At 35.1% G+C, this 26,832-nt stretch overlaps 1 protein-coding gene across 1 annotated transcript; it reads right to left on the bottom strand.

Annotated features, from left to right (window-relative positions):
- Positions 1-908: 908 nt before the first annotated feature.
- LOC149231925 (cytochrome P450 76T24-like) lies at positions 909-2,901 on the bottom strand. Its single transcript, XM_089376390.1, has 2 exons — positions 1,952-2,901; positions 909-1,816 (listed from the first exon to the last, which is right to left on the bottom strand). Exons 1-2 carry the CDS (start codon positions 2,837-2,839, stop codon positions 1,178-1,180), a joined length of 1,527 nt encoding a protein of 508 aa, XP_089232516.1. The 5' UTR covers positions 2,840-2,901; the 3' UTR covers positions 909-1,177.
- Between the last annotated feature and the right edge of the window lie 23,931 nt (positions 2,902-26,832).

Below are 26,832 nucleotides of genomic sequence, written 5' to 3'. Positions count from 1 at the left end.
ATTCAATGAAAATTTTACATTCCCATTATTTTGGATAATTTTTACAAACTTCTATTGATGATTTTTTTTTTATAAATGCATTTCGACGACTCAAACAAGTTTGACGATGGTTGGCATTGACATATCCGATCCCTCTTACCTGGAACTTCAAGTCATTATTTTGGGACGGTCATCATCCATTGTTAACGCGTTACCATCCGTGCGATGACACAAATATTTTGTGAAAGCATGACTTTTCACAGGATGAGATAAGTCAAACTTTTATATGTTTGGAGAGTTAAACTTTTATATGTTCGGATTTTTCCTGTACAAAACTCAAAGTACCAAAAATAAATAAATTTGTCAATCCCCATGTAGTTTTAAACAAAATTGATCCACACATATGAAACAAAAACAGAGAAAAATTAGATTAATAATTTTCACCCGCGTTTTCACGTTGAAAGTGTGCCAAACGATGGCGGTTTTAAAATATTTTAGCAAGATTGTAATCTCACGTGGATGTTCTTTCAATAATAATGGTTTAATTAAAATTAATATTTTTTTTTAAGTTTCGTACATTTTTTCATTAATATAGAGTAAATTAATACCTTATAGAACTGGTTAAGTAGTTTCAACTTGCCTAGTAAAAAATCAAGTTTATTGGACACTTATCTGCATTATATGTCATTTAGTAGCAAAAATCCTTAAGTCTCTAGATCCTTAAGTTTCTTGTCCACTTCCATATTTTAGAATTCAACATACATATGTAAAAACATAGACAAATTTAAAAACTAGCAACAAATATAAACAAAATTATCAGAAAGTAGGCAGACTAATCATGCTGTTCAGGTCATCCTAAATCCAAGAGTGTTGGATCTTTGGCATTCATTTGAGGCAGCTCTGAACCAGAATGCATGGCAGTGCTGCTCAATTCCACTAAGAAAAATGTCCGGTTTTTACAATTGAAACTGCAATTTTTGAAATTCTTTCTTATAATTTAAGATTCCCTGAACCGTAACTGCCATGCCTACAGAAATCTACTCCATGGCTTTTCCAACAGACTTTTCAAGTAAACTAAAATTAATATTGAAAAATTCTAAATTCTAAGGTCACAAGAGTTCTAGGTATTTATAATATCATGTTGACATAAGTACTAGCGCAATTTTTATTGGACATACAAAGTTAGACCGCGAGATTTCTAGGTATAAATATCGAAGGGCAGGCGTGGCGTGGGAATTGCTTCCAGGGGCACCGCCTTGTTTAGTGTAATTCCAAATTTGTCGGCCATGTCTACGTTCTCCGCACTGATGCCTGGGGGAGGTGCCCAGTCGAATGAATGGATGAGAGAAGCCAATACCAGATGAATCATCCGATTCGCCAATGGAAATCCCACGCACATTCTTCTTCCTGCCCCGAACGGAATCAGATCGAAGTGTTGACCCCTGAAATCCAGATTGCTCATCTTATCCTCTCCCATAAATCTTCCCGGGGCGAATTTCAACGGTTCATTCCAGATTGCAGGATCCCGTCCGATTGCCCACACGTTGACCAGTACTTCGCTGTGTTTGGGAATCACAAATCCCCCAATCTCACAACGACTATCTGCTCTGTGAGGGAGGAGAAAAGGAACTGGCGGGTGCAATCTCAACACTTCTTTCATCACCGCGTGAAGGTAAGGGAGACGGTCCATGTCACTTTCTTCCACCATTCTTTTGCGCCCAACAACTCCGTCCAACTCCGCTTGGGCTCGTTCCATTATCTCCGGATTACGGACCAGTTCTGTCATCGCCCATTCTATTGTGGTTGCGCTTGTGTCAGTTCCTGCACCCAAAATCTCCTGCAACATACAAGGCAGCCATTAAACATAAGAAGTTACAACCTTCTTTTGCAAAGGGTAGTGCTGAAGCAACAGTTTTGACAGATCAGTTCGTTACTCTACTATTATAGTAACCTGAGATAAGGAGAGACTTACAATTAAGTAGACTTTGATACCATTGACTGTAAATTCATCGCTTCTTATGTCAAGCAGAACGTCCAAGAGATCCTTTTCACTATCGCTTCCATCGGTGGATTTGCCTCTTGCGGTGAGGTGATCCTCTATGAATTTCTCAAGAATGGCATATACTTTTCTCCTGTGTATTGCTGTGCTACGGGAGATGTCCTGTGGATCCCAATGAAACCACTGTAGAAACGGGAAAGAGTCCGCCAGATTAGTAACTGCATGAAGCTCCAGCAGTTTAGCGATGCTTTCTTGCAACACCTGAGAAACACAAGAATCGGGATCAGACATGTCTGTACCGAAGATCATGTTCCCCAATAGATTAACTGTGATGTTGAAGGCAGTGTGTCCAATATTCACACACTTCCCTTTCACGGCGTCTTCAAAGATCAGACGAATACTTTGATATACTTGTTTTTTTCTGAGATGTTGCAGAGCTTCTATCTTCTTGACAGAGAAGAGTTCAGTAGTCGATATACGTCTCAGCATGCGCCAGCGAGGTCCAATTTGGCCAAAACTCAGTGAAGATTTGGTAAAAGGCTTGTTTGCTTGTGTCACAGGCCGTCCTGCAAGGAGGTGGTCATGGATTTTGAGAACTTCCTTTGCCATGGCGGCAGAGGAGGCTACTACTGTGGTCTTCATTCCAAAGGAAAGAGACATGAGAGGGCCGTATTTGGTAGCAAGGTGGAAGAGCGTTTCGTTGGGCTTATCACCGAGCTGGAAGAGATTTCCCACAACGGGCCATCCTGGAGGCCCCGGAGGAAGCCTCGAAATCTTCCTCCTCATCACATGCAAAACGAGGAGTATGATGAAGAAGCTTATCCCCGGAATAGAATACGAGAACATCCAACCAAACTCCATTGGAAATATGATTAGACGCAAGGAAAGAAGACCAAGGAATGCAGGGAAGATAAACGATGCCGTTACGGAGACGAGAGATGACGAAACCATTCGTTGCAAGAGGTTTATATAACCAATAGCCATCTCTACAGTCAAAGATCGTGCTTCTGACTCAAAACTAAATGAAAACAATTCGGCCGTCTGCAAAGTATTTCTTTCAATTTATATACATATAAATGATAATTTAATTGGCACGGGTTCTCTCGTTTCTCACATCATACAGTAACAAGGCTTAAATTTGAGGGCACATCCATTCGTCTTGTTAATTTTCTTATGATACGCTTGTTTTTAAAACAGGCCTTCACATGAGATTTTTATGACAGGTTTGTTTTTAAAACAGACCTTCACATGAGGTCTTGTTAATTTTCTTATGACATGCTTGTTTTTAAAACAGGCCTTCACATGAGGTTTTTATGACAGGTTTGTTTTTAAAACCGGCCTTCACATGACGTCTTATTTATGCTGGTTATTTAAATCTTATATATTATATTTAATTGTTTTTGTTTGTGAATTTGTTTGAGTTTTGAGAAATATTTAAGTCATCATATTTATCCAGGATCGCATTCAGCTTATGCCACACTACTCCTTAATATGGATGGATTTTTGCCTACAGAGTTTTGAACCAATGACCTTCACATCGCGAAGCGACTTAACAATACACCCATCACTGTCTATTCTATCCCTAGTGAGCTATATTATATTTAATTTTCATACACATATAAGAATATTTATTTGGTGATATAAATTTTGTGTTTTTTTTTCTCATTTTTTTTTTAAATGTAACTTTATGTTTGTCAATAAACATATATTCAACTTGCATTGTTCAAATTTCACTCGAGGTCACATCAAAACCAAGATTAAGCCTCCCTTCAAAAGCTCATACAAAATTCATACATAGCAACAAGATAAACCCTTTGTTACCATAATAGGCACACGCACTTGGGGAACTAAGAGCCTCCAAAATCACATCAAAATAATAGTAATTGGAATCATGTAGTCATTCGAAATACACAGACCCACCTTCTCAAGAAACAAATAACCGTTGACCCACCGAAACATAAATGCAGGTTTGTCTGAAGCCAAGACTACCAAGACACAAAAAACTAATAACACACATCAAATAACCAACAAAACATGTCTAAATCCAAGACTACCAAGACACAAAAAAATAAGAACACACATCAAATAACCAACAAAACATGAAAGAACATTGGATCAACAATACCTTACTAACCAACCAACATGAGCAACAAGAATATGAATTCTCATCAACATTACCTACCCATTACAACTCTAATAATTCTCTGAGGAGGAAATTGTGGCCAACACATAAACACTTAAACTCAGGGGGTGCGTACAATCTCCACTATTAGAATCACTCATTATGTAACCCTCTACGTGAGCTAAATGAGAATCAAGGCTCTCTAGACAAAACCTCTGATTTCAGAGCATTCTTTTAATATCTTCAAGGGGGGAGAAGAAATTATAATTATCCACTTGCTTGTCTTTAAGGACCAATCTCAGCAAGATTATCATTTGCTAGTGTAAAGCTAATGAATTCAAAAGTTGTTTCTTTTCCCTCATATACCTAGGGTTAGGAACCGACTTAATTATCCATTAGATTTGAATCTAAATGGGATTTATGTTCCATCCCATCTTGACTCTCTAACACCCAAATTTCCTTTCTCATTTTTGGTGGAACAACATTAATGAATATGGCAACAAAATCATGGGCAAAGTGTCTTACCCTTCGCTGCCCGAGAGAGGCTTTTCCACCTCCTCCCTATTTGCAAGCCTTTCACTATCTAAGAGGCATGGATGCAACAAAGAAGGATCATGTTAGGAAGGCATCACAAATACGACATCCTATAAAATAACAAATAAAGAGACTAGATGCACCAGGTTGACAACTAAACCATAATCCCACTAAGTCATCACCAAATCTCCAAACAAACAATATCGAATCCACCAAAATAACATGAGGTACAAATGGAAACTCATCACTTTCAACAAACACCCCATGACCCAGCACCATGAAACACCCTAATATGCCCAGATATAGCACAAGAGCCTGGATACAATATGCACACAACATAATGAAACTAGGTAATAGGTAACCCAAAACAATTCTAATGGAAATGACCAAAAGAAATCTACAAATTATCACAAAATCAGAAACTCCATAACTTAGGTCACCCCAAAGACTTGAGTCCTGAAAACAATTACCCCAAAACACAAGAATGGTCTGTCGACCTCTAAACCCTTCCAAGAACTAAACTATAACAGAGTAGCAAACTGATCCCAACAACACAAACCGACTCAGGTATCTAAAAGAGCCACAAATCAAACAACCCACGATAGGGAACTAAAAATTTACACAATAGAAAATAATTAGCACCCTCACCATCCCAATATAGAACCTAAAGCCTCACTCTTCAGAGCACTCTCGAGTATCATGGAAGATTTGCGGTGATGTACCCGCACTCCAAAATATCGAACTCATGCTTTCCACAACACAAACAATTATCGAGGAAAGGGAGGTCAAGGTCCAACCCTCATCTCCACTCCAAAAAGCTCCCACAATCTCCAAAACCTCGATTTTGACACCCATATAAAGATGTTACCAATAGTGAACCTACATACAGCCTCGAATGGGCTCTTGTTGCTCCCCTGCATGCTATTAATGCACATTACACTTGGGAGGTGGAAGACACAACCCCTAACATCCGAGTTACTTCACCATTAACACCCCCATCAAGGGATTTATATTTTAATTTTCAACTTTAACATAAAATAAAATAAGATGGAATTGATATCTATATCAAATGAGGATTATAAAGGCCAAATATTTTATGTTATTCATTTTTCCTAAGGTAAAGTATGAGTAACATAGGTTAAGAGGTTGTTAATACTTCATATAAATAGAGAATCTTATACATAGAAACTTATAAAAATACTATTAATGTTGCAAGAAAAAAACTAGTGAGTCATAACAAAGACTATACCAATGACTCATAACAACTATTGGGAAGAATCTCCAAGCATCCATGTTGGTTGGTCACTACAGTCATCCAAGGAGAAGGAGATTTTGGTTGATCCTTGCTAGAATGGTCAGCTTCCAATCTATATTGTCAATTTTTTCCTTCAATTATGCTAATTTGACAGAATTCTCGAGTCCTCCTATACCTGCATATGTGGCATGCAATATTCAAATGACATTTAAACTTGTTCTAGTTTTGTGCCATGCCATGATTGATGAGTGAAGGGAGCACATGCAACCTACAAAGTATAATAAAAGTTGTAGCCCCCTTTCTTTTGAGCTAGCATTATATCAATGATGAAGGGAAAGCATGCTCGTGGACACCATCCTTGAGGGAAAAAGTTATATATTTTATATTAGTTTGAAAATAATAAATATATATAATAAATATTAATTTATGCATTTATATATAGTTGTTATTTATATATTTTCAGAGTAAAAAAAAGAAATCTGAAACTATTTTCATAAAATTCTCAAGTAACTTACTCAAACTCATTAATTATAACATATTTTTAAAAGAAGCAATTGATATCAAATTTCAATATGATAAAATTAGATTGAAAGCCACATTATAAATAATAGAACAAGTTCTAATCCTTTTAAATGGGAAATTGTGAAGACTCTAATATCTCAATGTTTCAAGTAATAATAGGATACACACCATGCATTTTCAAGAAATTCATGATTGTTCAAAAAATAAGAAGGACAAATCTCTCCAATGAATATCTTAAGATGTAAAATGACCAAAACTAGTCACATTCATATTCAATTATGAATTTATATAATGGATAAAATCTATGTTACTCGAGTCCATGGGGCTTTGGATTGACGGTGAATGGTGCATTGTTAAGGCACTCCTTGTGATAGGTCACTGGTTCAGATCCCCGTGGGCGTTTACCTACCAAAAAAAATCTACGTTACTTGCTCATTTGAGATTTCCATTTCCAATTACTCATCGACATCTAGGTTGATCTCGTATTCACATCATGACCAAGGTAAGAAATTTGGGATTTGAATGTAGGATCTTCTATTCACATTTACTTTACATTTTCAAGAGCTTTCCAAGTAAGACACTGAGGGGATTGCGATCCAATCATCCTGAATAAGTTACTTAAAAACTCTCAAAATCAAGAAAATATTTTTTGTTTAACTTCTATTATTTATATTGAACAATTAAAAGACGGTTCCATATAATTACTTCCATAGGTTAGTACTTTGTATGGCACTTAGATGACCAATGGAAGATTTGTGTTTTAGCCTTCAACCTTCATGTTGGGGATTCCATGATGTGAGTTAGTACACAAACAATTTTTTCTTTCTCTAATACACCCAAATACCCAATGTGATTTCAATCCATGATGACTCAAATCTCATACTATGCACAAAGTTTATGCTTATCTAAAGTTTCATATCGAATTCTTAACAAAGTGACCAGCACACAATATATGCTTATCATGGAATCTTAGCCTATGGCTAGATTATTTCATTTTCTCCAATCTTATTTGGAATAGCTTATATATACTACATGATCAAATTTTAAAAATTAATTAAACATCATTAATAATCTACACTAATATTTAACAATTAAAAATGGAAAATATGAATAAATATCCATGAAATTTAGCCATTCTCACAATATACATACAATGTGATTTTCCATTTAGTGTCAATGTATAATAATCTTGAATATTTCAATAAACAAAGATGGATATATTTTCAATTTTTTTGGAAAGTCTAGCATAACTTACTTGTGAAACTAATAATGGGATAGCCATCTATGGTTTCTATTTGCAAATGTAGGCTTACTTATAACTATTATTGAAGGAAAACTATGCTACCTAGAAATTCAAAAGTAAATACAGATAAAATCATAGATAAAATATTAGATAAAATCATTTAATTTTTGATCAATTTAAAATTAATGTTAACATCAATATTTTTTGAATACAGAAATAATAAAACTACTACAATTCCATTCCAAACACCAAAACTCTACTTATTAAACTATTTTTAAAATATACGAAAAATATAGACAATCCTTTTGGAAGCATCGAAAAATATAGACAATCCTTTTGGAAACATCGCGTCAACGTAGATTTTCTTTCATTGTTTAGCCACAATTTCTAACCACGTTGTTAAGACTTTTGAATTTTGCCTAAACTTTTTTCCATTTTCTACTAATAAGTTTGAATGTGGATTTGCATTATTGAGAAGTGATGGATCTTTAACTGAGACGTTTGAATGTGGATTCCCATTATTGAGTAGTGATGGATCTTTGACTTTTGCAGCTCGTGCATTTCCATTCACTGACTTCTTGAACCATTCTTGAAATATGCGAAAAATAGACAATCCTTTTGGAAACATTGGGTCAATGTAGATTTTCTCTCATTGTTTAGCCACCATTTCTAACCTTATCAAGAACCACGTTGTTAAGACTTTTGAATTTTGCCTTGACTTTTTTCCATTTTCTATCAATAAGTTTGAATGTGGGTTTGCATTATTGAGTAGTGATGGATCTTTGACTTTTGCAGCTCGTGGATTTCCATTCACTGACTAGTTACGAATCTGTCTTCGGTAGTTATGGATATGCTTTTTGCAGCTAAGGACGGAATGGATGAGTGAATTGGGTAAGACCAAGCAATCTGACTCTGACATACTATCAAGGAAACCTAAAATAATTACTTTCTAATCATTTTAGGCTTTAGCTCTTTGGGAAAAATCAATTTAAAGTTAGGTAAATTAGGTTTGAACAAGCTGCATGGCGGTGTTAGCGATAAGAAATCAAGAGTTTAGAAATAAGTTTGTAATATAGATGATTTTAAATCAAAGTTTTTGGTATTGTTGTTATTTGTAAATATTAATTAAATTTTAAATATTAATAAATTAAAATGCAAATTTATTTATTAATTATTATAAATTTTTAATTAATTATAAATATTTTTATAATATTAATTAAAAAAAAGAAAGAATATTTTGATTTTGTGAGAGATTTGAACTTTTGAATTGGTGACACCAGTCTTAATTGTGTAGTGATACTTGTAAAATATATCCGATTTTTTTTGTGTTTATGAAACAAAGTCTAAATTATAAATAAATTTTATTTTAAATATTTTTTAATAATATTTAATGTATATATGTTTGCCTTGAAACTCTAAATAAATGTGAATATTTGGTGGGAAAATTCACTATTTATCCAAAGCTTCTGGGGCATTAAAAAAAAATACTAAAAACCAAAGATGAAATTACACATGAATCTGATTTCAAGTATTATTTAATAATTTTTAAGGTATGTATGTTTGTCTTAGAACTCTAAGTAAATTTGGATTTTTTCATCTAATTGCTACTCAATCCTAAGGATTTTGACATGGGAATTTGTATTCATATTTGTAACAACCATCTTTTATCTTTATTTTCTTTTACTCCTACAAAAGCTTAAGTGCATATGATGGCATAGACACTTTGTTAGGTTGGTCTTATTTTATATATGGGTACTCCACATTATCATCATTCCTTTTATACATAAGCTCTTTCCAATATTTACAAACTAATTTAAAATTGAGCACTCTCACTTCTTATCGCTAACACCCTACTATTGAAAAGGTCGAGATACAGTGACATGATGAAATCATAATTCTATAATTCGATACATATTGAAGTCATCACTCACTTGAACACACTTTACAGGTCTAAGTGGTGAATTCAAATTTTGGAGACATACACAACACTTAGGTGTTAGTATTGTTTAGTCAATTTAGTATGTCCTCAATTGCTATATTAATTATCAATCTGGGAGTCTTAAACTCATGAAGTGTGGCGCACTATATGTGCAAGACAACCTCTTTCTTACTTTTTATTGTTTTCAATTTTATTTTGTTTTGGGGGGTTTTATCTTGGTTTGTCTCCTAATGCGAATGGAAACCCTATTCCTAAGTTTTAAGAATACTTTAGAAGGAAAGTATGGATATAGATTTTAAGGCAATTATGTCCTTTATGATGACCTTCAGTGCTTAACACTTCAGAGGATCTCAAAACATACTAGTGATGAAATTAGTACTTGAACAAGAATGTAAATGTGCAGCTATTCAAATCAAACAAATGATAAACTACTGATCATGAAATCACTACCTCTGCTGCTCATCTAAATACAAAAATAAAAGTTAAGATATTGCACTCAAAAAAAAAAAAAAAAAAAAACTGCAAACTAATAAAAGTAAAACCAATTCACTTCACTTATAGTTCGATAGCTCGCCAAGTAGCTTTTCGGGGTTAAGCCATGGCTTTGGAAATAACGTCAAAAACATGAAGAACCTGATATCTAACTACAGAAATGAAAGTAAAATCAAATCACCTCACTCATAATCCGATAGCTCGCCAAGTAGCTTTTCAGGGTTAAGCCATGGCTCTGGAGATAACATTAAATGGAATGAAGAATTTGATATCTAAACTAACTATCAATGGCAAATGAATAAGACTGAAATCAAAGCATAACCGAAATTGAAAGCTAAGAAAAACAAAGTCAGCAGAGAGGCCAATCACATGTCACTATTTTATTGCAAAAATTGTATGAAAATGCCTGAGCCTAGCCTATCCTAAAACACACTGATCAGTTTTAGCATAAATATAAAATGCTTGGAAAATCATGTACAGGAATGAAACATTAACACCATAACTGAAATATGAAATATACATAGGTGAACAAACTATGAAATATCTACAATGTAAATAAGACAACAACATATACAAACTTTACAGAAATAAAGAAACGAAACCTTAGCCAGTAGGGGCCCTTTGCATGGCCTTGGTTAACACGCTGTTAGTCCGAAATTACGCTCACACAGTCATATAAAACATAGTCTTGTTATATTGCAAAATAGAGGAAGGATCCTCTCGTTACAACAGTAGGACCAATGTCACAGCACAGTAAATGAACTAAAAGCAAGACTACATAAAAAAAAACTAGCTACATGCATTTGCAAACGCGTTATTTATAAAGGAAATTACATAATTGTTTTTCTTATGGAACACCTTTAGCAGAAGACACGTAAAAGAACAACACCCGTAAGCTTAGCGTGTTGGTTGCCATGATCATTCAATCTACCAAAAGGTGGCTGTTGGATTTGTGTCGTGGAGGCAGTCTACAACTGCTAAGATGAATCCATGGATCTAGGAATGGTCTCAGACCCTTCACGTGTTGAAAGCAGAGACCTATTTGCCGTAGAACTCCTCGTTTGACCACCGTTTGGCCAAGGCTTTCCTCTACGAATTTGGCTAAACCAATAGGACCTGGTCGATGTTCAGATCATTTCTGAACTACCCATGTGCCTTATTTTGCTTGCTGACACCTGTAACCTAGAGATCAACAAAAACAGCTGCGGAATCTCAAGTTAGCTGCGGAAAGTGGCTGCATTCCACAGCTGATGAGAAAAATCTAAGTCAAATAGAAAACACAAAAATATAGTTAGAAAACCACTTAAATGCACTCTCAGAATCAATATGTAATGATCTTTGATAGCTTATGAGGCACTGGTGAGGGGAAAAAGTCTAGAAAAGTGTGTAGAAGAGATGTAGTTTTAGGGCTCAACATACCCCCACTGTGAAGGTGTTGCATGTCCTCATGCAACCAAAATTGTGACAATCCTCCCTTCAGTTCATGTGTTATGAGACCTCTGCTAACACATCCAGCCTTCTTTTCTTCTTTCTTGGTACCACTGTCATCCTAGGCTTTCTCATTAGGCACTTGAATTTGAGGTTGATAAGAGCTCTGCTCAACCTCCTGCTCTTTTTCTTCAATTTCCTATTTTTCTTCTGCCACAGCCCAAGATGCAACATGGTGTTGTCGTGAATAATCTTATCCAACCTGCTTTGTTCTTTCAATGTTTCATTTTCTCTTTTGATGTGTCTATTTAGGACTTCTAGTTCAAAAACATCCTGTTTTAGTGGTTGGATTAGAGCTTCCTGGGCTGTATTAGGTTGGGTAGATGAAGTGCCTTGATCTATGGCAGTCTTCTCCAATGACTCAGTAAAATCATACATTTCTCGCTGGGCTAGATCTATCTCAGGTGTAGCCTTTCTTGGGCTATCCCCAAAATCTGGCTGAGAATGACTCATCTCAAAATCTGGCTGAGAAGGACTGATCTCAAAATCTGGTTGAGAAATAGGAGTATGTTGTGGGCTACGGCCAGGAGGGATTGCTGGAGATTGTTCCAATGTTTCCCCTCCTAAATTAATGAAGTGGGCTCCTTTAGTTTGTACTTTTTCAGTTTTCCTTTAAGTCTGGAGCTCCTCCTTAGATTCTGTGAGCTAGTGTCTCCTTTCTCCACACTTTGTTTTTCTTTCCCTTTTCTCTTTGCTGCAGCTGATTGTTCTTCAAGGTAAATTAGTCTTTCAGAAAGTATTTGATCCTCTTATGAGGAAGGTTATGGGGTTTGATAGACAGCTTCAATATTTTTTTCCCCTTTAGTTTTCCTTTCTTCCTAACCTCAGTTCTTTCCTTCCTACTTTCAGACAGCTTCCCTTCCTTATTAGTTTCTTTAGCTATGTTAGTAGGAGTGTCCTGAATGTTCACACTTGTTTTCCTTCTCCTACTTTTCCTTTTTGAGATACTTTCAGGTGTTTCAGGTGGGTCCTGAATGAAGTTTCTAATCAAAAAGTGTTCCCAAGTATCCTTCATTTCCTTCAACTATTTTTCGATCAAAATTTTTACAAGGCCATGATCGTAAAGGTGGGGTTCTATGTCATTCAAATTCTTTTGTACAGTTATGGACATCTTTTTCAGGCTATTCAACAGAAAGTAAGGCAAATTAATAGTTTGATTTTCTAGAAAATTCATTAGCAACCGGATGTGGTACATGTACATGGACCCAAACTGTCCTTCACATGTAATAAACTTTTCGATTATCAATAATAAACTAGTTCACTTTTCCTCTAGAGTAGAGACAGGGATTCCATGTTTGAAAATGGTTATATCCATACTTGGATTGCGTAAGATAATCCTCCAGGCCCTCTCATCAAAGTTTTTGTTTTTGAACCACCATTCCCTCTCCTTTGGGAGTTCCGTTGTTGCTGCGATAGATGCTTCTGTGACTAAAAATTTAAGATCTCCAACCTCAATTTCCATGCCATTAAAATACCTTGCAAATGTCTTCGTGACTTCTTTATTGTGACCTCTAAATTTCTGGATGAACTGCAGTCATCGTGCCTTCCTTAATATGCTTTTCAATTGTGGATAGCCCTCCATGAATTTAGGCCCGTTCGGCTCTGCTCTTAGCAGAAGGCCCATTCCTTCCTCCTACCTTAAAATACATCTGTGAGTAATGGACTGTGAGTAATGGATTGACAGAGGTGAAACGGTTGTGTTAGCAGGAGATGGGGAAGGATTGTGGAGAAAACCGGTAGTTGTAAATGGAAGAGCAGAGAACAGGTAGTGAAAATGAGTTCACAGAGCGGAGGCTTATGTAAACAGGCCAAAAATAACAAACACAACTTCAATGGGATAGTATGAAAATAGAGTGAGCCCAACAGAACATTGAACTAGAAGGTTGCAGAATAGGCGTTAGCATGTTCTCAAAATGACTGCGGATTTGTGCAGCAGGAAAGAGCCGTGATCAAATAGATTACGTCCTCATAATTATCTGGTTCAATAGGTGGAATGCCAACATACAATTAAACACGAGTTAAATTCGGAGGCGGATCATGAGGCCGTTAAAAATTAATGCAAAGTTCATGGTGGAATTATGTAAAGGCCATGGAGCAGTTATGAAGGCTATCAATGCGAATCATTACACATAATGGAGCCATTGGTTTCAGAACTATATAGAATGTGCTTTAAAATGCTATTTGAAATGAATCTTGCTCATACCTTAGAATTTTGCCACTTCCGTCCACTAACCTTTGATTGGCTGCTTCCTATTGGTGCTTTAGGTGCTTTATATCTTCAAAATATTTTCCTTTGTCATATCTACATTTGGTTCTCATCATTATTTGGCTAACATTTGATTGTCAGTGATAAATAACAAACTGTTAGCTGTGGAATCAACAATCAGTTGCGGAATCAGTTTTTAGCTGCGGAAACTGACACAGTGACCATATGACTAAATGGAGATGGATGGAAATGAATGATGACTGAGTGAATGATATATGAAAACTGGTCATGAAAGGGATTTTATTGGCAGGATGTGATGATGAAATGGAATAAAATGAAGTGAAGTGAAGCGAAATGAAGTGAAGTGACATGAAACTATGAATAAAATGAGAGGGATTTTTTTTGGAAAATATAGGGCATCAGAAGTTTCTGATTTTTTCCCTGTATTTTCTGTATAAGACTGCCAATCAGTGATTGGTTTTCAGGCTTATACAAATTATTATTATTATTATTATTATTATTTTAAACAGAAAAGAACAAAGACTAGGCTGGTGGAGAAGAAGGATTCTTCTTCACCAGCCTTATTGCAGAATTATCTTGAAAGATTTTGACAAATTCCTCCTTTGAGAGTGGCTTATGATAGATCTTTAATCTGTGACCATTCACAATAAGAGGAGTTTGATATGCATCAATGGTTTTGATTCTTACCGCTCCATTGCTAAAGACTTTGTCAATCTCATATGGCCCAAGCCAATGAGTCTGAAATTTACCTTTGAAATCTTTGAACTTGGAATCAAATAGCAATGCCCAATCTCCTTCTTGAAACTTTTTCTCCTTGATGTATTTGTCATGCCACTTAGCTCTTTGATATTGAACTAGATTAGTTCTTAGAATTTCTTTTTGTCTGATCTCATCTAGTCCATTCAACTGCTCCATTCTATGCTTTTGGGCTTCTAATAAATCCATTCCCAATTGAACTGCCATCTTGAAGGTTCTAATTTGGAACTCAATGAAGAGTAGAACTTCTTTCCCATAAACAAGTTCATAGGGAGAATGTCCTGTTGTATTCTTCCATGTAGTTCTATAGGCCCATAAGGCTTCAGGAAGCCTTTCTGCCCAATCTCTTTTTTGTAGGTGAACAGTCTTGGTAATGATGTCTTCAATAACTTTTTTTGTAGACTCCACTTGACCATTTGCTTACGGATGGTAAGGAGTAGATTTCTTGTGCTTGGCCTTGTACTCTTCTATCAGCTTCTCGACCAGTTTGGATGTGAATTGACCTCCCTGATCTGTCACAATATCTTTTGGAACACCAAAGCGAGTAAAAATATCCTCATAAAGAAAACTAACAACTGAATGCTCAGTAGCAGAAAATAATGCTTTGGCTTCTACTCATTTAGTGACATAATCAGTACACACCAACATATACTTTCTTTGTTTAGATGGTGGGTTAATAGGTCCAATGAAGTCTAAAGCCCATTTTTCAAAGGGTTCAATGAGTACCTATGGTTGTAGTGGCATTTCATTTGAGAGGGTAGGTTTCCCTACTCTTTGGCAGCTGTCACATCTTTTGACATATTGTTTTGCATCTTTGAAAAGGGATGGCCAATAATATCCTAAAGAGAGGATTTTATAGGCTATCCTTTTGTTAGCAAAGTGTCCGCTGCATGGTTCATGATGACATTCTTTGAGAATATCAGGCATCTCATCTTCCTTGACACATCTTCTGATCACAAGATCTGGCCCTGTTTTAAACAATTAATTAGAAATCCATGAATATTTTGAACTCTCCTAAATAATCTTTCTTCTTTCACCAGGAAACAAATGTGGAGGTAGTTTCCCTATAACCAAATAGTTAGCTATATCTGCATACCAAGGAATCTTAGTAGTTACTGCAAATAAATATTCATCAGGAAACTTGTCCTCTACAGGAGAATCTTCTTTAGTATTCTGAATCCTAGACAATAAATCAGCTACTGTGTTTTGTTTCCTTGGTCTATCTAACACAATAATATTGAATTCCTACAAAAGTAGGAGCCACCTTGTAACTCTTCCATTAGTAATGGGTTTGTTCATTATATATCTAATTGCATAATGATCAGTATGAATAAAAGTTTCATAGCCTATTATATAATGTCTGAACTTATTGATTGCATGAACAACAGCTAAGAACTCTTTTTCAGTCACAGTATAGTTCAACTCAGTGGGAGTTAAATTTTTACGGGTGTAGTAAATGGCATAAGGAACTAAATCTTTTTGTGCCAATAGAACCCCTAGAGCTGTATCTGAAGCATCTGTAGAAATATGGAAAGGAAGTTTCCAATTTGGTCCTCTCAAGATAGGTGCTTCAGATATTCTTGTTTCCAAAGTTTCAAACGCTGATTGGAAATCAGGACCCCATTTGAATTCACAGTATTTTGTAAGCAGTTTGAAGAGTGGAGATGCTATTTTGGTGATTTTTTCTTTAAATCTTCTATAATATCCAGTAAATCCCAGAAAACTTCTAACATCTTTTTGACAATTTGGAATAGGTAACTTGGAGATGACTTCAACTTTTGATCTATCAACTTTAATCCCATCCCCTGAAATATGATGTCCTAAAACAATACCTTCAGTAAATATCATAAAGCATTTTTCATGGCTTAATGAAAGGTTTGTTTCTTTACATCTTATAAGGACTTTTTCCAAATTTTCTAATGCCTCTTCAAAAGAATCACCATAAACTGTAAAATCATCCATATATACCTCTGCACAATCACGGATTAGATCAGAAAAAATTCCTAGTACTGCTCTTTGGAATGTTGTGGGTGCATTACATAATCCAAAATGAAGCACTCGATAGGAAAAAGTTCCCCATGGACAGGTAAATGTGGTCTTATCCTGATCTTTAGGTGTGACCTGAATTTGGTTATAACCACTAAAACCATCCAGAAATGAAAAGTGCTTTTTGCCTGCTAATGTATCTAATACTTGATTGGTAAAGGGCAAAGGAAAGTGATCCTTCAAAGTTGCTTTATTCAATTCTCTGTAATCAATGCATACCCTCCATTTACCATTGTTTTTGGGTACTATAACCAAAGGGGAAACCCATCGACTATCTGAAATTGGGTAAATGAAATTTACATTGAGTATTTTTTGGAGCTTTTCTTTCACTATCTCCCTAAGATTTGGATTCATCCTTCTCTGAGGTTGTGTAATTGGTCTACTATTTTCCTCGATATAGATATGATGGATGCAAATCTTAGGGTCAATACCTTTCATATCAGTATACTCCCATGCAAATGCAGTAGAATGTTTTTGCAAGATTTTGGTTAGCTCTTCCTACTGTGACTTTTCCAAATTTTTGTTGATATTCAGTGTTTCTCCTGGAAAAATTTCAATGGTAGAGCTACCAAAATCTTCCATAGAGTAAAGAGACATTTGTCTTGATGATAAATATTCAATATCAGAATCTAACTGAAATTATATGTGGTCATATTCTGAAGATGTTTCAAAATATTCTAATGTGTTCAAAATTTGACTATCTTCACTAATTTAAGAGATCGTAAAGACAGGTTGTATAATATCTTCATCGTCGACCCATTCATTGTCTCCTACTTCTATAATTGCCTTTGCTGGAGGATGCAAATTGAATTTTTTTGTCGAACTACCATCAGAAATATACATATTCCCAGATCTACAACTAATGAAAGCATAAGCTGTGGCTAGGCAAGGTCTTCCTAAGATGAGTGGATGCCCTCCTAAATTACTCTTGGGAGTCAAAATCATGAAATCTACTGGATATTCCCAAGAATCTAAGGAGACTGAAATATCTTCTAGTACACCATCTGGTTTGATTATTGATCTATCTGCAAGTTGCAATAAGGTGGGTGTAAAAGGAAGATTAGGAAGTTTAAGTTGTTCCATAGTTTGTCTACTCATAATGTTTATAGCAGCCCCTAAGTCAATCGAAGTGTTTGGAATTTCTATCCCATTTATATGTGTCTTAACAATTGGACTACTTGGATCCACATACTTCTGCATGGTAAATTTTCCCATCATGATATCTGCAATTTTTCCTACCAGGTGGATTCTTCTTGTATCTCTTGGTTTCCTTCTTGGTCTTTTGAGACTCAACTCCTTTATTGTTTTTGCTAGAATAGGAATCTCTCTATTGTCTTGTAGCAAGGGAATCTTGATACAGACATTCTTTAATTCATCTAGAAAATCATAGTCAAGCAACAAGATTTGTTTTTTCACCCCTTTGTCAAGTTGTAAACTTTCAGGGAAAGGAGGCATCGATAAAGATGTAGGTTGCTCAACTATAGGAGTTGTGGGCGTTGACTCTTTTTCTTTTTCTTTTTGAATTATTGGGTTTTGAAGAGATGCTTCCTCAGAACCTTTATTGACTTTAAGAGAATCCTCCTCAGAGGTACCTTTCTTTTGAACGTTTATAGAAGGTTTTTCTAAAACTCTACCAGATCTGAGTTGAACATCATTAAGAGGAACAATCATATAGGTAGGAAATTGTTGTCCTTCTAGCATGTAAGCATTCTGAGGATTTTTGTTGTTGAGATTTGGCAATGGCTGGGCTGGTAGTTGATTTGTCTTTTGTTGAAATGGAAGCAAGAGTTGAGAATTTGGATTTTGTTGAGAAGGTTTTTGTTGTGGAAATGGAAATGAAATTTGTGGGTTTTGATTTGGAAGTTGTGGATTTTGTTGATTTTGAAAAGATGGAGGATATTGATAAAATTGAGCAAATCTCCCATAAGGATTTTGCATCCCTTGTGCCCATGATTGGTATGGATTTTGAGGTTGGGGCCAAGGTTTTTGCCAAGAATTCCAATTTGGCGGGAGCTAAAAGTTCATAGGATTGTTAAATCCTTGATTTTATTGTCCCTACCACAGTCTTCTTGAAACAAAACAAAGGGACTCTACTGAATTTGGATCTTCCTGAAAGACAACTTTGAGCCCAGGAATTGAAGGACAATCCTTGGTTTCATGACTTTCTGAGAAAATCATACATGTTTCTACAACTTTTGCATCCAAGGGGCATTCCCTTAGAGCATGTTTCTTTCTACATTTTGGACAAAATATGGCCAAGGCATCAACTTCTGCTTTCTGATTGTTTTTTATTTTAAGGGTGTCTAGTTGTTCACTAAGGCTCCCTAGAATATCAGTTTTGAACTCATCAAGCATATTGCCAATCTCTGCCCTACTTACTGATCCAGTTGCAGATTTGTTTGCTCTAATAAGAGAAGGATCTCTCGGCCCTTTTCCAGTTTTAGATTTTCCCCTTGAGAGATGGACACATAGTTTTGCTATGTCACGAAGTGGAAGTTGAGAAATGTCTCCTTTCCCCATCATGTTTAAAATATTTATCCATTCATCTCTAATGGCTTTCAATAGAAGGGCTTTCAAAGTTTCCTCGTCTAAATTAGTCATTTTTGCTCTCTTTAAGTTGGATTGAAATATTTCAAGTAAATCCTCCAAGTTTTCATCTTCTGTTTGCATCATCTTGAATACCTCATCCTTATGGTTGGTGGGCATAAAATAATCTAGGTATCTATGCAAAAATGTTTGTTTCATATCATTCCAGGTCCTAATAGATTGAGTGACTAATCCCATGAACCATTTCAAAGCAGCTCCTTTCAATGTTGAAGGAAACAGTTTGAGTTTTTGAGAGTCTTCCATATAATCATAGGTTCGGCACAAGACTTACTCAAATAGAAATGTTTCAGGATCCTCACTTCGCAACCCATAAAATTTTGGGAGGAGAGATGGCGAAATGTTTTTCATTGTTGTATGAGTTTCCTCATCGGCTATAGGGAATCCAAATGAGTTATCTCCTTCCCTATTTCCCCCATTGTTACCTCTACCTCATCGATTATTTCCTCTTCCTCTACCTCTACCCCCTCCTCCAAATCCATCTACTACTTCCTCTGTCATGATAGTTTCCTCAGAGTCTTCTAGTTCTTCTATTAATGGTGAACAAAGGAGAATTTCTTCCTTTCCCTCTTCTTCAGGTGATTCTACTTCTTTGATTACAATATGTTCCCCTGTAGAAGTGAAGAAAGGTTCTTTTCCTAGATCAGATTTAGTAGATAGTGTGGGAGAATCTCCTAATTCAGCTGCTGCCCCTTGAATTCTAGGAATCCTAAGGCTGGGAGTATGAGTCAGAGATGGAGGTGTATCTTGTCTATGCCTTGAAGTAGCTGGAGTTGTGAAAATCGAACTTTTGGCCCTAGCTATAAACCTTCCCCTAGAATCTCTTGCGCTATGCATGCCATTTTTTATTTTTATTTTTATTTTTAAGTCGGGCTAATAATTCTCATTCTAATCTTCTAGGTCACACTAGGTGCAAGAAGAGAGCATAATCATTATTGAACTAATAACTCCCTTTTCTGATCCTCCAGATCACACTAGGTGCAAGAGGAGAGCATACTTCAAGAAGTTATCAATTTTTCCCCCTTTTTTTTTTGTAAGAGATCAGCTACCTAGTTACACTTCCTCGAAAACAGAACCAAAATGTTTAGTCAATTTAGTATGTCCTAAATTGCTACATTAATTATCAATTCGGGAGTCGTAAACTAATGAAGTGTGGCGCACTATATGTCCAAGACAACCTCTTTCTTACTGTTTATTGTTTTCAATTTTATTTTGTCTTTGGGGGTTTTATCTTGGTTTGTCTCCTAATGCGAATGGAAACCCCATTCCTAAGTTTTAAGAATACCTTAGAAGGAAAGTATGGATATAGATTTTAAGGCAATTATGTCCTTTATGATGACTTCTAGAGTTTAACACTTCAGAGGATCTCAAAACATACTAGTGATGATGTTAGTACGTGAACAAGAATGTAAATGTGCAGCTATTCAAATCAAACAAATGATAAACTACTGATCATGAAATCACTACCTCTGCTGCTCATCTAAATACAGAAATAAAAGTTAAGCTATTGCACTCAAACAAATCAAAAAAAAAAAAAAACTGCAAACTAATAAAAGTAAAACCAATTCACTTCACTTATAGTCTGATAGCTCGCCAAGTAGCTTTTCGGGGTTAAGCCATGGCTCTGGAGATAATGTCAATAACATGAGGAATTGATATCTAAATTACCTACTTGAAAATGAAAATAAAATGAAGTCACTTCACTTTTAGTCTGATAGCTCGCCAAGTAGATTTTCGGGGTTAAGCCATGGCTCTGGAGATAACGTCAATAACATGAAGAAACTGATATCTAACTACAGAAATGAAAGTAAAATCAAATCACCTCACTTATAATCCGATAGCTCGCCAAGTAGATTTTCGGGGTTAAGCCATGGCTCTAGAGATAACATTAAATGACATGAATAATTTGATATCTAAACTAACTATCAACAGCAAATGAATAAGACTGAAATCAAAGCATAACCGAAATTGAAAGCTAAGAAAAAAAAAGTCAGCAGAGAGGCCAATCTCATGTCACTATTTTATCGCAAAAATTGTATGAAAATGCTCGAGCCTAGACTATCCTGAAACACACTGATCAGTATTAGCAAAAATATACAATGCTTGGAAAATCATGTATAGGAATGAAACATTAACACCATAACTGAAATATGAAATATACACAGGTGAACAAACTATGAAATATCTACAATGGAAATAAGGCAACAACATATAAAAACTTTAAAGAAATAAAGAAACAAAACATTAGTGAGTAGGGGCCCTCTGCACAGCCTTGGTTAACACGCTGTCAGTCCGAAATTACGTTCACACAACCATATAAAACAAAGTCTTGTTATATTGCAAAACAGTGGAAGGATCCTCTCGTTACAACAATAGGACCAATGTCATGGCACAATACATGAACTAACAGCAAGGCTACATTAAAAAAAAAGCTAGCTACATGTGTTTGCAAACACGTTATTTATAAAGGAAATTACATAATTGTTTTTCCTACGGAACACCTTTAGCAGAAGACACGTAAAAAGACAACACCCATAAGCTTAGCATGTTGGTTGCCATGATAATTCAATCTACCAAAATGTGGTTGTTGGATTTGCATCATGGAGGAAGTCTACAGCTGTCAAAATGAATCCATGGATCTAAGAACAGTCTCGGACCCTTCACATGTTGAAAACAAAGACCTGTTTGTCGTAGAACTCCTCGTTTGACCACCGTTCGACCGAGGCTTTCCTCTACGAGTTTGGCTAAACCAATAGGACCTGGTCCATTTCCAGATCATTTTTGAACTGCCCACGTGCCTTCTTTTGCTTCCTGACACATGTAACCTAGAGATCAACAAAAACAGCTACAGAATCTCAAGTCAGCTGTGGAAAGTGGTTGCATTCCGCAGTTGATGAGAAAAATCTAAGTCAAATAGAAAACACAAAAATATAGTTAGAAAACCACTTAAATGCACTCTCAAAATCAATATGTAATGATATTTGATAGCTTATGAGGAACTGGTGAGGGGAAAAAGTCTAGAAAAGTGTGTAGAAGAGATGTAGTTTCAGGGCTCAACAAGTATAACCCCTTGGAGATTACCCTCTGGTTATTTGGTTTCAGCTAGGTTTGTGGGTTTCCTTTTATGCCTATATAAGACTATGTACATGAATATAAGATGGAATATATTCACATTCCCTATTAATTTAGTAAACTCACTCCATTTTCGAGGCCAATCGCTAATATGAACCCATTACAAATACAAACACATTACATCTTCATGATAGATAATGTAATGTTTTGATATCCGGGTTGGCAGCGGACACATGATCACTTTAGGTATTTAGATTCCACAACTGAGAAAGAGATCTCATCCATGTTTATATTACCTTTCCTTCAGTCAAGAGACCCTAGAGACAACCATGAGAATGCCTATCATAATATTGGCAACTCATTGAAAAAGTGACACAACCACACACAATCTATTTAATCGGTAGTTCATTGAAAGGAGTCAATGGATTCTTTTGCCTAATTTTATGTTAACTAGATTGCAATGAGTTTGTGGATGAGATTGTAAACCAAAGTTTGTTTTACTTTAGATGGATCGGGTGTAATGGCTTCCCACTACTATCAATTGCATTGGAATTACTATCCCAAACTCATCCTTACATGTCTTCTGAGTAATAGTGAGCAAAGAAGCCCTTAGAGAATTTTGTACCCAAATTTTTTACTCTAGATTCCAGTCCTCAGTCTAGAATAGAGTCCTTGAAATTGATTTTGAAGTACCACACACAATTAGAGAACTGGCAATGATTCATTGACACATAGAATGAATACTAGATTTTTATTTCCACCAAGATCTGTGTTAGTGAAGCTAGTATGCTATAAGTACCAATCAGTTCATGAATTCACACTTTAACCAATACTAACTACCTAGAGTTAAATCAATGCATTTTGAATTCAACTTAACACCATTGATTTGTCTTTGTAAATCTAGTGAGATAGTATGATAAGTATACTTATGAATTTTTTTATGCTCTTTCCTGCCTATCCAAAATCCACATGTTGCATATTAAATGTTGGAGGAAATTATACACTATAGACGATAGGAAAGATTGTGATTTACATACACACACTTGATGTAAGTTTGTCATATAATTGATGTTCTCAACCTCAATTTGATCAACTTCTCTTGAGCATCACACAAAGGAAAGAATGATTCAATAAAATGCATAATAATTATGTATTAACACCCTAGGCTTTAATAATGTGTGTGATGGTCATGGATGGTTGTAATTTGTTTAACCCCTTCTTTTTCCAATTTACATTTATAAGAAAAAACAAAAGAATTTTTCGCAACATGGACTTATGTTCTTCACCCAAACTGATAGCATATTATTTGAATGAAGAGTAGAGGATGTGAACAACTAAACTTTCTTGTACAATGGTAATGGTAATTACAAAATTCTATTCACTTTGCTGAGCAATATTTATTTGACTCCAAGATAATTGTGATTGTAGCGTACTTCATAGAAGGAAAAATGTTCCAAAATGTATTATGAAGATCCAAAGTTTGAGCAACAAATATTGAGGTGCATGCATCAACATAACCTATGTAGGGAAATTTACTAGAATTTGAGGAATAATAGGCCCACAATGACATGATATAGGATTGTAATTTTGGTAGTTATGGTAGGACATGCCATGTTGATGATGCCATTCTAATTAGTCAACCAACATTTAGAATCAGGTTTCACAAGTCTTATGTGGCAGCAACTCATAAAAGGAATAGAACCGTGACTTCCTTAAGGCTTATGACATTAGGTGAAGTTAAAGGAATAGATCATATTATCCATTTGTTTGCTAGAACAAAAATATTATCTTATGAGACCACATAAAACACCAATATGGCATGCACCATCCTTAGGTCCAGTATCTATGCATGAGATACCCTGTCATACCATAACTCCCTTTTTTCGGCAACTGGACATCCATATTTGGTTCCCAAATCATGTGAATATATAGTACAATTCCTACTAAAGTAAAAGAAACATGATCTATGTTATAAAACAAATAATGAAGATCATGGATGCTAATAACAAAATTAGTTATCGTGTTTGAGAACATGTCATTTCATCCTGGCTAGCACTTAATGCAACAATAACAGTTCCACAGATAACAAACCATGAGGCATGTGGGTACAACGTAGGTACTCTGCATAAGATCTTTGGAGTGCCAAATCCTCATTTCATTTCCTATAAGCTCAACTTTAAAGAAACCTGAGATCAATTATAAGGGTAGGCTATGAAATGAGCATATTAGCATTTTCTTCAAGTTACACAAAATATTTGCATACTGTTAGATCACATTACATAGGATGTATTCATCTCGTGATCCTATATTGGTATATAAAGAGGCATACAATGTTTAAACACACACTATTATATTTTTCAATCCCCACTTAGTGCTACAATGGTGACCATCAGTTCATGTCAATGTGTCATGCACATTAGGAGTTAAACACAAAGCTAGAATTTAGTATCACATAAATGGTCCCAACACATTTGGGTATCACCATTAATAAGCCGTTCAACGCTATGGAAATTAGAATGGGCACTCAGACTTAGTCAATGATTCTCCTCTCAACCACTGATAGATTTCCAATCCAGTTGTCACCCCCTAGCATATGAAGACCTTCCTAATGACTAGAACTCCAGGGATTCCAAAGGTCTAACCAGACCTCCACCCTTTGAAAATGTGTATTTAACTATATGCTAGTACAAGGATTCCAAAGGTAGGCTTCCTCCACCCTTTAGTAAATGAGGGATTCTAGAGGTCTATTCCTCCACCCTTTAGCAGTTGAGGGACTCCAAAGGTGCATTCCTCCACCCTTTAGCAATTGAGGGACTCCAGAGGTGAAGTTCTCCACCCTTTAGTAAATGAGGGACTTTAGAGGTGCAGTCATCCACCTTTTAGCAATTGAGTGACTCTATAGGTGTAGCCCTCCACCCTTCAACAAATTAGGGACTCAAGAGGTGAAATCCTCCACCTTTTAGAAGTTGAGCGACTCTAGAAGTTGATGGATCTTTGACTTTTGAAACTCGTGGATTTCCATTCACTGACTTATTGAACCATTCTTGAAATATGCGAAAAATAGACAATCCTTTTGGAAACATTGGGTCAATGTAGATTTTCTCTCATTGTTTAGCCACAATTTCTAACCTTATCAAGAACCACGTTGTTAAGACTTTTGAATTTTTCCTTCACTTTTTTCCATTTTCTATCAATAAGTTTGAATGTGGATTTACATTATTAGCCAGTTATATATGGATCTTTAACTGAGAGGTTTGAATGTGGATTTGCATTATTGGGTAGTGATGGATATTTGACTTTTGCAGCTCGTGGATTTCCATTCACTGACTTATGGATATGCTTTTTGCAGCTAAGGACGGAATGGATGAGTGAATTGGGTAAGACCAAGCAATCTGACTAACATACTATCAAGGAAACCTAGAATAATTACTTTCTAGTAATTTTAGGCATCAGCTCTTTGGGAAAAATCAATTTAAAGTTAGCTAAATTAGGTTTGAACAAGCTGCATGGCGGTGTAGTTAGCTAAATCAGGTTTAGAAATGGGGATAATAATAAGTTAATGTAATCATACAACTAAATCATACAGCTCCAAAATCAATCTCTTTCTATCTAAAATATAGAACAGGGCTCGACTCAACGTTTTAGAATTTTAAAGTTTGAGAAAGAAGTTTTATTTGATTTGATTAATACTTTTCTTCATTTTTAAGTTTTTCTTTTATTTTAATTTTCATCTATATAATTTTATTTTACATTTTAATGTATTTTAGGTTTTGAGTCTTGAAATTAGAAAATATTTTTAATAGTGGAGGAATGACTTGTTATATGGTTTTTTGAATTCAATGTTTCGGATTACCAAGTGAGTCCATCATCAGGGATGCTTTAATAGATTTAAGAAGATATTACTGAAGTATGCAGGAGCTAATCATGAGAGTATATATAAGGGTTATGAAAATGACGAAAGCTCCTTTCGTGATATCTTCTTAAATCTATTGATGCATGACTCACTTGGTACTCCAAAAAGTTGGGTTTAAAAAACCATATAACAAGTCATTCCTCCACTACTAAAGATTATCCTCATCTATATGGATTCATTTTTTGAAATTAGAAAACATTTCAAATTAATTAAAAATGAGAGTAATTTTTTTTTCCAAATCTTTAATATTTTCCTTTGGATCTTTAACTTGAAGAAATCAAGAGTTTAGAAATAAGTTTGTAATATAGATGATTTTAAATTAAAGTTTTTGTTATTGTTATTATTTGTAAATATTAATTAAATTTTAAATATTAATAAATTAAAATGCAAATTTTTTATTAATTATTATAATTTTTTTATTATATTAATTAAAAAAAAGAATTTTTTGATTTTGTAAGAGATTTGAACTTTTGAATTAGTGTGGTGATACTTGTAAAATATATCCAAATTTTCTTGTGTATTCAAAATAATGTATGAAACAAAGTCTAAATTATAAATAAATTTTATTTAAAATATTTTTTAATAATATTTAATGTATACATGTTTGCCTTGAAACTCTAAGTAAATGTGAATATTTGGTG

This window comes from Pinus tabuliformis, chromosome J (genome assembly GCF_031772625.1).
Source record: "Pinus tabuliformis cultivar Carrire ecotype Pingquan chromosome J, CPIR1, whole genome shotgun sequence".
In the NCBI taxonomy this organism is placed as follows: Eukaryota; Viridiplantae; Streptophyta; class Pinopsida; order Pinales; family Pinaceae; genus Pinus; species Pinus tabuliformis.
Note: the sequence above shows the minus strand (reverse complement) of the source record. Positions and strands in the feature narration are given on the sequence as shown.

What these genes read in the sequence shown, in the direction of transcription:
- LOC149231925 (XM_089376390.1), bottom strand. Translation starts at nt 2,839, where the DNA reads ATGGAGTTTGGTTGGATGTTCTCGTATTCTATTCCGGGGATAAGCTTC. An exon ending in GTATCAAAGTCTACTTAATT is followed by an intron (nt 1,817 to 1,951) that starts GTAAGTCTCTCC and finishes TGTATGTTGCAG; the next exon opens with GAGATTTTGGGTGCAGGAAC.